This window comes from Nyctereutes procyonoides, unplaced genomic scaffold, assembly GCF_905146905.1.
Source record: "Nyctereutes procyonoides isolate TBG_1078 unplaced genomic scaffold, NYPRO_anot_genome, whole genome shotgun sequence".
NCBI lineage: Eukaryota > Metazoa > Chordata > Mammalia > Carnivora > Canidae > Nyctereutes > Nyctereutes procyonoides.
The window spans coordinates 6174283-6186844 of NW_026575037.1; the positions used below are offsets into that span (position 1 = coordinate 6174283).

At 36.5% G+C, this 12562-nt stretch overlaps 1 protein-coding gene across 2 annotated transcripts in view; it reads left to right on the forward strand.

Moving 5' to 3' along the window:
* Positions 1 to 12562, forward strand: part of RALGPS2 (Ral GEF with PH domain and SH3 binding motif 2) — a 162476-nt gene that overhangs the window by 30315 nt on the left and 119599 nt on the right. For both annotated transcript variants that reach the window (XM_055319057.1, XM_055319058.1), the window contains exon 2: positions 12005 to 12147. In XM_055319057.1, coding sequence (XP_055175032.1) covers positions 12091 to 12147 — 57 coding nt within the window. In that variant the 5' untranslated portion in view covers positions 12005 to 12090. The remainder of the gene's footprint in view (positions 1 to 12004; positions 12148 to 12562) is intronic.

A 12562-nucleotide genomic window follows, 5' to 3' on the forward strand; every position in this document is an offset into this window, starting at 1 on the left:
CATGATCCCGGGATCTGGTATTGAGTCCTGCATCAGGCTCCTGCAAAGAGCCTGCTTCTTCCTCTGCCTGTGTCTCTGCCCCCCCCCCCCCATGTGTCTCTCTTGAATAAATAAATAAATCTTAAAAAAAAAAAAAAACTGGTGGTGGTAGGAGAAAGGTGACTGATGTGAAGGGGGTACAATGTGACCATGGAGATTTATACAGCAGAAGACTAGAAGAAAGTCCTAGTGAGCAGAGATTGGAGAAGCTTGGCTAAGAAAGAGGTCTGCATACCACTTGAGATACTTTGCTGTTTTTGGCAAAAGGTGGAAGAGTGTTGTTTACTATTCACCTTCCCCTCAGACACAGTGGCATACCTCTGGCCACTGAAATACCTTGAAAATACTGGTTTAAACCTTGAAATACTGGTTTTAGTTTTCTAAGATCACTTCCCTACTTAGAGACCTTTCATGATTCCTGGTGCTTGTCCCTTCTGATCTAAATTCCCCCAGTTGGCAACTGAGATCCTCCACAGTCTGGTCCCGTCACTTCTTCGAACCTTTCCAGAGTTCACTACAAAGATTCTGCTAAGCCTGCAGGTCAGCACTCCACATTGCACGTCCTCTCTAGGTCATCCCCACTTTTAAATTTGCACTCTTGTTTATGGTGTTTTTATTTCTCCCTTCTTCTGACCCTTCACCTTGTCTTTCTTTTTTCTTTTTTAAGATTTTATTTATTTATTAATGAGGGAGAGAGAGACAGAGTGGCAGAGACACAGTCAGAGGGAGAAGCAGGCTCCATGCAGGGAGCCTGACTCGGAACTCGATCCGGGGTCTCTAGGATCACACCCTGGACTGAAGGCGGCACTAAACCGCTGAGCCACGGGGGCTGCCCTTGTCGTTCTTTATAAACCTACACATCATTTCATTCTGTAGAGATCGTGTGACTCTTGAAGCTGAATAGAAGTATAATGGATAGTAGTATTCTGATTATTTCATTTCCTGCTCTTTTTCCTTCTACTTGCTCAGAGTAGGAACAGCTTTTAGGTTCCCTTTTCTGTTTCCCTCCTTCCCTCATTTTGTTCTCTCCTCTTCCTTCTCCCTTCCACCTTTCCTTTCTCTCTTCCCCACACTCCTCCTCTGTTCTGTTTTATTTCTATCCATTTATCAATTCATCTGTCTTTTCTGTCCTTAATTTTTTCCCTCCATCTGTTCTCCCTTTTTTCCTTCTTCCAGCTGTCTGTCCCTACTGTGTAGACTTGGGCAAATTACCTATCCTTTCATTTCTAAAAATGGGGTATAATGTTATATTTCATAGGGTTATTCCAATGATTGAATTGTTAATGAAAAGCACTCAGAACAGGCCCGTGAGGTAATAAGCACGGCTTATTATCTTTTGTTTGTGACTGTTGTACTGATTTGTGTATTCTAATATACAATTCCAATATAAAACAAATTATAGGATCCACGGTAAAAGGAGAAATAGTTCTCTTTTTTGCAAAGTAGATAATTTTAAAAGTAGTTATAGAAATTAATTTTGAACTTTAAAGCACTTGGACAATAATCAAAACAGTCCTATTAATCATAATAATTATTTCTGCTTTGAGACAAATTAGTTTTTCATGTATTACATTTTTAATTGCTTGCCATATAGATTAATTTTGTGGTCAATTCTTTGTCTAAAAGTGTCTTTATTTTGCCTTCTCTTGAATGAGAATGTAGCTGGGTATGGAATTGTAGGTTGACAGTTATTTTCTCTTAGCACTTTGAAGATACTTTCTTTTTTTCTGTGTGCATTATTTTTGTTGAGAAGCTTTTCATATAATTTTTTTCCTATGTAAGTAAAGTGCCTTATTCCACTTGCTTTTAAAACAAATATTCTCCAGTTTAGAGTAATGTATATACAATATGACTCTTTATTTTTCCTGCTCAGGGCTTATGATTCCTAAATATAAAGAGGTTTATGTCTTTCACATATTCTGGGAACTTCTCAGCCTTTTTCATTATCTCTTTCCTCTAGAACTTTCCTTAGACTGTGTTATATCTTATTCTATTTTTCCTTTCTCAGTCTCTACATATTTTCTGTATCATTAACTCTTTGTATGGAATTTTTGCATAATTTCCTTTCTCTTTTCTACTTCATAAATTCTCTTCAGTTGTGTTTAATCTGATGTTTAATTCTCCAGTGATTATATTTTTCTTTTCTTAAAAAAATATTTTTTATTTGGCCTTCTAACAAATATTTGTCTTGCATTCTTTGTAACGTCTTGTGTTTCCAGTTTCTTCTTTTTAAGGTTGCTGATTTTAACCTTTATTAGATAAATTTTCATCTAAATTTTTCAAAAGGTAATCCCAATAATTGTGTTTCCCTTCTTATGTATAGTGTGTTGTTTGCTTATAGAGTTGATAAATATTTATTTTGAGCTTGCCAGTGGGGCTTTATTCATAGGAATCCCACATTGCCTTTTTGTTCCCTCCATCTGTCTTGGGTTCCCAGGAGTTTTTGACTTTTGAATATATTTTGAGGATATTTTGTCTTAAGGGTCTTGAACCATGCTGATAGTATAAATTCAAATTCTATATCTGCTGGAGTATGCCTAGGATTACTGATTTTCATTTTGTAGACAAATTTATGGACACTCTCCTCTAGCCTTAATGTTAAGCTCAGGACAAACAAGTTCCCTTATAAAAATTTTCTTTTCTTTTCTTTTCTTTTCTTTTCTTTTCTTTTTTTTCTTTTCTTTTCTTTTCTTTTCTTTTCTTTTCTTTTCTCTTTTCTTTTCTTTTCTTTTCTTTCTTTCATCTTACATTGGTGGGGTAGACCACCAATCTCTTTCTTTTTAAAATAAACCATCTTACATTGATGGGGTGGGTTAGGGAGGAGAGAGTGTGTCTCTGTTCTCATCTCTTAGTTGTCTTGTCTATCCAACTGGTATAAAAATTTAACCTACAATTCCTAAATTTCTTTTGTAGTACAATGGTTTCTTTAAAAAAGATTTTATTTATTTGTGTGAGAGAGAGTACACAGACGGGGGTGTGGGGGAGGAGAGAAAGGGAGAAGCAGACTCCCCCTGAATAGGGAGCCTGATGTAGGGCTCTGAAACCATGACCTGACCCAAAGATCCCAGGACTCTGAGTCCATGACCTGAGCCAAAGACAGATACTTACCCCACTGAGCCACCCACACACCCCAAGATTTTTATCTAGTTTATCAGACATATTGCTGGAAGTAGAAATCCTCATCATATCCTCTTAAATATGTGTAGTATTGTATGTATTGATTATTTGGTTGCCATTCACCTTATATTTTAATTGGGCATTTATATAATGTTGTCCTGTAAATGACTACTTTATTCAGTCATTCACTTTTTTGGTAAATACTAATTAATAAGTAGGTAATTGAGATCAATTATTGTGTTCATGTGTACATTAATGAAAAGGTAAAATAATGGTTTTTGTGTCATGTTTTAAGTATTGGGTCTTTAATATCAAGGAACTCTAAATCCAGTAGGGAGAAATACTACTGGATAAATAAATGAGAAAAGATGGCATTAGAATTTTGATAAAAGAGCAGTGGAAACAGAGGCAGGAGGCAGGAGGCATTGGGGGACTCATATAACCCTGCGAGCGTACATCAGAACCTTTTTCTTTTTAATTTTTTTTGTAATAACTTGAATTTTTTTATTTATTTTTTATTGGTGTTCAATTTACCAACATACAGGATAACACCCAGTGCTCATCCCGTCAAGTGTCCCCCTCAGTGCCCGTCACCCATTCACCCCCACCCCCGCCCTCCTCCCCTTCCACCACCCCTAGTTCGTTTCCCAGAGTTAGGAGTCTTTATGTTCTGTCTCCCTTTCTGATATTTCCCACACATTTCTTCTCCCTTCCCTTATATTCCCTTTCACTATTATTCATATTCCCCAAATGAATGAGAACATACACTGTTTGTCCTTCTCCGATTGACTTACTTCACTCAGCATAATACCCTCCAGTTCCATCCACGTTGAAGCAAATGGTGGGTATTTGTCGTTTCTAATGGCTGAGTAATATTCCATTGTATACATAAACCACATCTTCTTTATCCATTCATCTTTCGATGGACACCGAGGCTCCTTCCACAGTTTGGCTATTGTGGACATGGCTGCTAGAAACATCGGGGTGCAGGTGTCCCGGCGTTTCATTGCATCTGAATCTTTGGGGTAAATCCCTAACAGTGCAATTGCTGGGTCGTAGGGCAGGTCTATTTTTAACTCTTTGAGGAACCTCCACACAGTTTTCCAGAGTGGCTGCACCAGTTCACATTCCCACCAACAGTGTAAGAGGGTTCCCTTTTCTCCGCATCCTCTCCAACATTTGTGGTTTCCTGCCTTGTTAATTTTCCCCATTCTCACTGGTGTGAGGTGGTATCTCATTGTGGTTTTGATTTGTATTTCCCTGATGGCAAGTGATGCAGAGCATTTTCTCATGTGCATGTTGGCCATGTCTATGTCTTCCTCTGTGAGATTTCTCTTCATGTCTTTTGCCCATTTCATGATTGGATTGTTTGTTTCTTTGGTGTTGAGTTTAATAAGTTCTTTATAGATCTTGGAAACTAGCCCTTTATCTGATACGTCATTTGCAAATATCTTCTCCCATTCTGTAGGTTGTCTTTGAGTTTTGTTGACTGTATCCTTTGCTGTGCAAAAGCTTCTTATCTTGATGAAGTCCCAATAGTTCATTTTTGCTTTTGTTTCTTTTGCCTTCGTGGATGTATCTTGCAAGAAGTTACTGTGGCCGAGTTCAAAAAGGGTGTTGCCTGTGTTCTCCTCTAGGATTTTGATGGAATCTTGTCTCACATTTAGATCTTTCATCCATTTTGAGTTTATCTTTGTGTATGGTGCAAGAGAGTGGTCTAGTTTCATTCTTCTGCATGTGGATGTCCAATTTTCCCAGCACCATTTATTGAAGAGACTGTCTTTCTTCCAGTGGATAGTCTTTCCTCCTTTATCGAATATTAGTTGACCATAAAGTTCAGGGTCCACTTCTGGGTTCTCTATTCTGTTCCATTGATCTATGTGTCTGTTTTTGTGCCAGTACCACACTGTCTTGATGACCACAGCTTTGTAGTACAACCTGAAATCTGGCATTGTGATGCCCCCAGATATGGTTTTCTTTTTTAAAATTCCCCTGGCTATTCGGGGTCTTTTCTGATTCCACACAAATCTTAAAATAATTTGTTCTAACTCTCTGAAGAAAGTCCATGGTATTTTGATAGGGATTGCATTAAACGTGTAAATTGCCCTGGGTAACATTGACATTTTCACAATATTAATTCTGCCAATCCATGAGCATGGAATATTTTTCCGTCTCTTTGTGTCTTCCTCAATTTCTTTCAGAAGTGTTCTATAGTTTTTAGGGTATAGATCCTTTACCTCTTTGGTTAGGTTTATTCCTAGGTATCTTATGCTTTTGGGTGCAATTGTAAATGGGATTGACTCCTTAATTTCTCTTTCTTCAGTCTCATTGTTAGTGTATAGAAATGCCATTGATTTCTGGGCATTGATTTTGTATCCTGCCATGCTACCAAATTGCTGTATGAGTTCTAGCAATCTTGGGGTGGAGGCTTTTGGGTTTTCTATGTAGAGTATCATGTCATCGGCGAAGAGGGAGAGTTTGACTTCTTCTTTGCCAATTTGAATGCCTTTAATGTCTTTTTGTTGTCTGATTGCTGAGGCTAGGACTTCCAGTACTATGTTGAATAGCAGTGGTGAGAGTGGACATCCCTGTCTTGTTCCTGATCTTAGGGGAAAGGCTCCCAGTGCTTCCCCATTGAGAATGATATTTGCTGTGGGCTTTTCGTAGATGGCTTTTAAGATGTCGAGGAAAGTTCCCTCTATCCCTACACTCTGAAGAGTTTTGATCAGGAATGGATGCTGTATTTTGTCAAATGCTTTCTCTGCATCTAATGAGAGGATCATATGGTTCTTGGTTTTTCTCTTGCTGATATGATGAATCACATTGATTGTTTTACGAGTGTTGAACCAGCCTTGTGTCCTGGGGATAAATCCTACTTGGTCATGGTGAATAATTTTCTTAATGTGTTGTTGGATCCTATTGGCTAGTATCTTGTTGAGAATTTTTGCATCCATGTTCATCAGGGATATTGGTCTGTAATTCTCCTTTTTGGTGGGGTCTTTGTCTGGTTTTGGAATTAAGGTGATGCTGGCCTCATAGAATGAATTTGGAAGTACTCCATCTCTTTCTATCTTTCCAAACAGCTTTAGTAGAATAGGTGTTGTTTCTTCTTTAAACGTTTGATAGAATTCCCCTGGGAAGCCATCTGGCCCTGGACTTTTGTGTCTTGGGAGGTTTTTGATGACTGCTTCAATTTCCTCCCTGGTTATTGGCCTGTTCAGGTTTTCTATTTCTTCCTGTTCCAGTTTTGGTAGTTTGTGGCTTTCCAGGAATGCGTCCATTTCTTCTAGATTGCCTAATTTATTGGCGTATAGCTGTTCATAATATGTTTTTAAAATCGTTTGTATTTCCTTGGTGTTGGTAGTGATCTCTCCTTTCTCATTCATGATTTTATTAATTTGTGTCTTCTCTCTCTTCTTTTTAATAAGGTTGGCTAATGGTTTATCTATCTTATTAATTCTTTCAAAGAACCAACTCCTGGTTCTGTTGATCTGTTCCACAGTTCTTCTGGTCTCGATTTCATTGAGTTCTGCTCGAATCTTTATTAACTGTCTTCTTCTGCTGGGTGTAGGATCTATTTGCTGTTTTTTCTCTAGCTCCTTTATGTGTAAGGTTAGCTTTTGTATTTGAGTTCTTTCCAGTTTTTGAATCGATGCTTGTATTGCGATGTATTTCCCCCTTAGGACTGCTTTTGCTGCATCCCAAAGATTTTGAACGGTTGTATCTTCATTCTCATTAGTTTCCATGAATCTTTTTAATTCTTCCTTAATTTCCTGGTTGACCCTTTCATCTTTTAGCAGGATGGTCCTTAACCTCCACATGTTTGAGGTCCTTCCAAACTTCTTGTTGTGATTTAGTTCTAATTTCAAGGCATTATGGTCTGAGAATATGCAGGGGACGATCCCAATCTTTTGGTATCGGTTCAGACCCGATTTGTGACCCAGTATGTGGTCTATTCTGGAGAAAGTTCCATGTGCACTTGAGAAGAATGTGTATTCAGTTGAGTTTGGATGTAAAGTTCTGTAGATATCTGTGAAATCCATTTGGTCCAGTGTATCATTTAAAGCTCTCGTTTCTTTGGAGATGTTGTGCTTAGAAGACCTATCGAGTATAGAAAGAGCTAGATTGAAGTCACCAAGTATAAGTGTATTATTATCTAAGTATTTCTTCACTTTGGTTTTTTTTTTTTTTTTAAAGATTTTATTTATTTACTCATGAGAAACAGAGAGGCAGAGACACAGGCAGAGGAAGAAGCAGGCTCCATGCAGGGAGCCTGACGTGGGACCCGATCCCGGGACTCCGGGATCAGGCCCTGGGCTGAAGGCAGCACTAAACTGCTGAGCCACCTGGGCTGCCCTTCACTTTGGTTATTAATTGATTGATATATTTGGCAGCTCCCACATTCGGGGCATATATATTGAGGATTGTTAAGTCCTCTTGTTGGATAGATCCTTTAAGTATGATATAGTGTCCCTTTTCCTCTCTCACTACAGTCGTCGGGGTAAATTTTAGTTTATCTGATATAAGGATGGCTACACCTGCTTTCTTTTGAGGACCATTTGAATGGTAAATGGTTCTCCAACCTTTTATTTTCAGACTGTAGGTGTCCTTCTGGAACTTGAATTTTTTAAGGGTGGCAATAGCAAAGATAATTTTGCTTAGTGTTATGCTAGAAACGGTTTTAGATGCAACCATGTTTTTTAGTAAACTTTTGCTAGAATAGCTCGATATCAGTTATGTCAAAAACCAGATCTTTTTTCTTTGTTACTCAAGAGCATTCTGGTGACTTTAATTATTGAAACAAAGTCCTGGGGAATTGGAACTAACTTTTCATTTTCTTAGATTAAAAAAATAAAGAAGGTGGTAAAAGTTTAACTGTCACAAATGCTGAAAGTGAGCTTGCCTTAATGGTATGATATACAGGCTATGTAATTTCTTTTTTTTTTTTTTTTTTTTTGAGAGTGAGTGAGAAAGAGCACACATGGGGGTGAGGGGCAAGGAGGAGCAGAGGGAGAGGGAGAAGCAGACTCCCTGCTGAGCAGGGAGCCTGACATGGGGCTCAATCCTGGGACTCCGAGATTATGACCTGAGCCAAAGGCAGACGCTTAACTGACTGAACCACCCAGTTGCCCCCCACCAGGCTATTTAAATCTTTGGACTTTCCTTGAGTGTCATGTAAAATATGTCTTTAATACTTACTTAAAAATAAATGTTAAATGAGAGCAAGCTCTTTAATAAGTTTTAAATACTAAACTGCAATTATAGTGTTTTAATTTTACCCTATTTTTTTCTCATGAAAATTATAAGAATATTGTTACTACGAAAGTTTAGTTTCTATTGTTGAACCTACATTTCTATTTTCTTTTGTATAGTTGTCCATTTGAATTTCTTAATGTGGTTGTGTACAAGAGCATTCAAATGGTTCTCACAGTTGTAAATATCGCTTGATTAAATAAGCTGTATCTAGTTTTTTCTTTCTCCAGAGTTTTTATAGGATGAGTTTCATAAAATGAGATTTTAAGCCAAAGTGTATGAGCATATCAGTTCTGTATTGTCTGAATGTTTCCAAAGAAATTGCTCTAATTAATTGCATTTCACTACCATTTCCCTTATGGTTGTTTAACTCATTTAGAGTATTTCTATAAAACTATTAAATTTCTTTAGAATAATATTCCTAATGATAGCATAACTTGTTTTAGAAAAGAATATGTAACTACTGTGAAATGAGATTAGTGAGAAGTTGACATTTTTACTTTAATCCTTGTTCATTTGGTTAGAAAATATTGGCTTCTGGTGTGAATATCATTGAGAAAGCAAGTGTTTAGGAGACTGAATATGTCTGCAATTTAACAATCTAGTTCAGTGACCTCAAGGAAGGAACTAAATCTACACGTTTCAGATTTCCTGTTTGGGGATTATATTGCATGGAAAGAAGCAATATCCTTGTTTTTGGATTATAATTGCTTAGAAAGAAGCAATATGCTTGTTTTGGAATTTAAACCCAGAAGAGATTAACTGTCTTTAGAGGTTTCAGAAGAGAATAAGTAGGAAATAATGAATTTCGTTAAGAAAAGAGCGGTTGTGATATTGGTATTTATGAATGATTGTGCCATTCATAGCACTAGGAAAAGCATGTATTTGTGTTAATTTGAACTTTACTGTGTGCACAGTACAGAAAGGTTAAAAATAAACCCATTTTTGTCTCTAAAGACTTAGTGTTTTTATGGTATCATATGAGGTTTTGTTGTACTTAAGCAATATTAAATACTACTGATATGTAGTACATTTATAAATAGTTTTGAGTACAATTTTCTTTAAGGTATGCTTTGCTATACTTATTAACTTTTTTACATGTAATGAATTTTAATATAAGCTTAGTAATATGGAATATTTGAGTGGTATTTTAATTAAAACCAGGCAGAGAAGATTGATTCTTATCGTTTAGAATGTGTAATGTCTTATAGTTTAAAAATGTATAATTTTTATTCCTGGTCTGTATTATCTCATTTTCAGTAAATAATAGTAAAAAAAATATTATATATTTGAAGAGTAGATTAAAAATACATTTCCTTTAACAATTTAATTAAAATATTTTTCTTAACACTAGGGGGCACTCTTGAATTACAGATTCATATCTAAATCCATCTACGCTCGCACTGTGGTTTGAAATTATTTGAAAACATGTCATTGCGAACTGAGTGTTGACTTCAGAGAGAATTTGGATTACCAAGCTCCTAGTTTGTAGCAGTGTAAATACAAGTTGATCCTTAATAGTGTTTGTCATAAGGATAATGAAGCTTATGAAATGCTGTAGATTGGAGGAAATTAAAGTATTTCAGTGCTCTGTTCACCTTTGCATTGATTTTCTAAATGGGTTCTTTTTTTTTTTTTTTCTAAATGGGTTCTAAATGGTTTTTAAAACCCATTATTTCTAATATCTTTCTCATTTAAAAAAAGCCTAGCACCATGTCTTGCTCTTAGCAGGTACTTAGGGTATCTGAAGAAATGAAGATTAATTTAAAATTTAAGATGTGGCTGAAGGCTGCTATCATTAATAATAATTTTTAAGCATTTGAAAACCAGCAGCATATTTTGCTACATACAGGAAACATTTTAGACATTTTCATTCACTTGTGTTTGCAGTTAGGATTTTGGAGATGCCCACGAGCGTGTATTTTGCCAGAGGTATATTTCTAAGGTTTTTGTCGTCTTTAATTCGAAGGCTCTATGGAATTTAAGCTTTGTGTGGATTAAGTAGACAAAATCTGCATCATCCTAATTGCATCCTTACCATGTGTCAGCATTGTTTTATGGGCTTTGTATATATTCATTTCTCCTCACCACAACTCTATGAGGCAGGTAGCTACTGTTATCTTTAATAGATAAGGAAACGGAACCCAGAAAATTTAACTTTGCTGGGCTCAAACTTAGGCAGGCTTGTTCTAGAGTCTGCTTCTAAATCACTGTCCTCTATTGATTCTCCAGAGTGGAAACTTAGCATCAAGAGAATTATTGTTGTTATTTCAGACTTAGTTTTTTAAGTCAGTATAATTTAAAATGCCTAATTTACAGACGCTTAACATTTCTCTTATGACAAAAGGTCCTTGAAATTCAAAGTTGGAAAGGGGCCTTGAGTTCATTTGCTCTTGTCATTTTCATAGAGGAAGAAATTCCATTGGAGAAAGGTGAAGTTACCAACATAGTCCTATAGAACAAGTTATTTGTGGAAAGGGATGGGAAACACAAATAAATACTCTGGCTTACAGTATAGTGGAAAGAAATGTGGTGTTATGGAAATATTTGACTAGAATTTCAGATGGCTTGAATTTTATTCTTGGCTCTTTCATTTACCAGTCTATGTCCTTAGAGGTTCTGTTTCTTTGTGTTATGTGAGCATAATAATGTCTTCCTTAATTTAGTCTTACTGGTTGTTGTGAAGATCAGTGAGATAATGATTGAAGATATTTAATAAACTTTAAAACCCTAAACAAATAAACATACATTGTAGTCTATGACGCATTCCATATATTTTATTTTCAATTATTTGTGGTATCTTTGTAAACCAGTTTATCAGCAATGGCAAACTTACTCAGTGTTGTTTCTTTATAGAAGTCATTCTATAGATCTCTAAAAGATATATTTATCTTTTACTGTGTTAATTTGTGACACGTAGTTTTACACTTTTTAAATTAAAACTAAAAAAGCATTTTTGGCATACCTGGGTGGCTCAGTTGGTTGAGCATCTGCCTTCAGCTCAGGTCATGTTCTCAGGGTCCTGGGATCAAGCCCCCATGTAGGGCTCCCTGCTCAGTGGGGAGTCTGCTTCTCCTCCCTCTGCTGCTTCCTCTGCTTGTCGGCTCTCTGTCTGTCTCTCTGTCAAATAAATAAAATCTTTTTAAAAAAAAAAAAAACTAAAAAAGTGTTGAATTTTTCTTACAATAAGTGAAAAATTATACTTAAGCTTTACTGATGACAAACAAAAGAGTAACCTGTTTTGAGCATTGCCCGTTTGGGGGTTCTGACCATTTGAAAAGAGCATATAGGATCATCCTCAAGCTGAGTTTAGAAACTTAACTGAAATTAAAAAAAAAAAAGGTTCAATAAAGTTGAAGTGTTTTATTTCTTGGCATGGTGATAGACATCAATTTGTTTTCTCAAACCTTTTTTAAAAGATTTTATTTATTTGACACAGAGAGAGATAGATTAAGAACATAAATAAGCAAGAGGAGCAGCAGAGGGTGAGGGAGAAGCAGGCTCCCCATTGAGCAAGGAGACTCAGGGCTCGATACCTGTTTTCTCAAACTTTTAATAAGACATAGATTTAAATTTTTCTGTTTATTTTTTACAGGAATAATGTATTTGTGGCCTTGGACATGAAGCAGTCAGTCTTCTGTTGCCGTTAACATAGCGTCAAGGACTGATGCTGTGGGAAGCATGGACCTAATGAACGGGCAGGCAAGCAGTGTTAATATTGCTGCTACCGCTTCCGAGGTAAGACATTTGAGAAGTTTAGCTGTAGAATTTCTTACCTGACATTCTAATTTTTCAAGCATTATGGTTGGACACAGATTTAAATCAGAACTTGAGGGCAGCCCCGGGTGGCTCAGCGGTTTAGTGCCACCTTCAGCCCCAGGGCCTGATCCTGGAGATCCGGGATCCTGGAGATCCCATGTTGGGCTCCCTGCATGGAGCCTGCTTCTCCCTCTGCCTGTGTCTCTGCCTCTCTCTCTCTCTCTCTGTGTCTCTATGAATAAATAAATAAAATCTTAAAAAATAAATAAATAAATAAATCAGAACTTGAGCTACAAATTTTTTAGTTTTAAAATTTTAATTATTCTGTCCACGTGTTCACTATACATCTTAGAAATAGTTCATCCTTATCCACCTAAGATACTTGACAAATAAT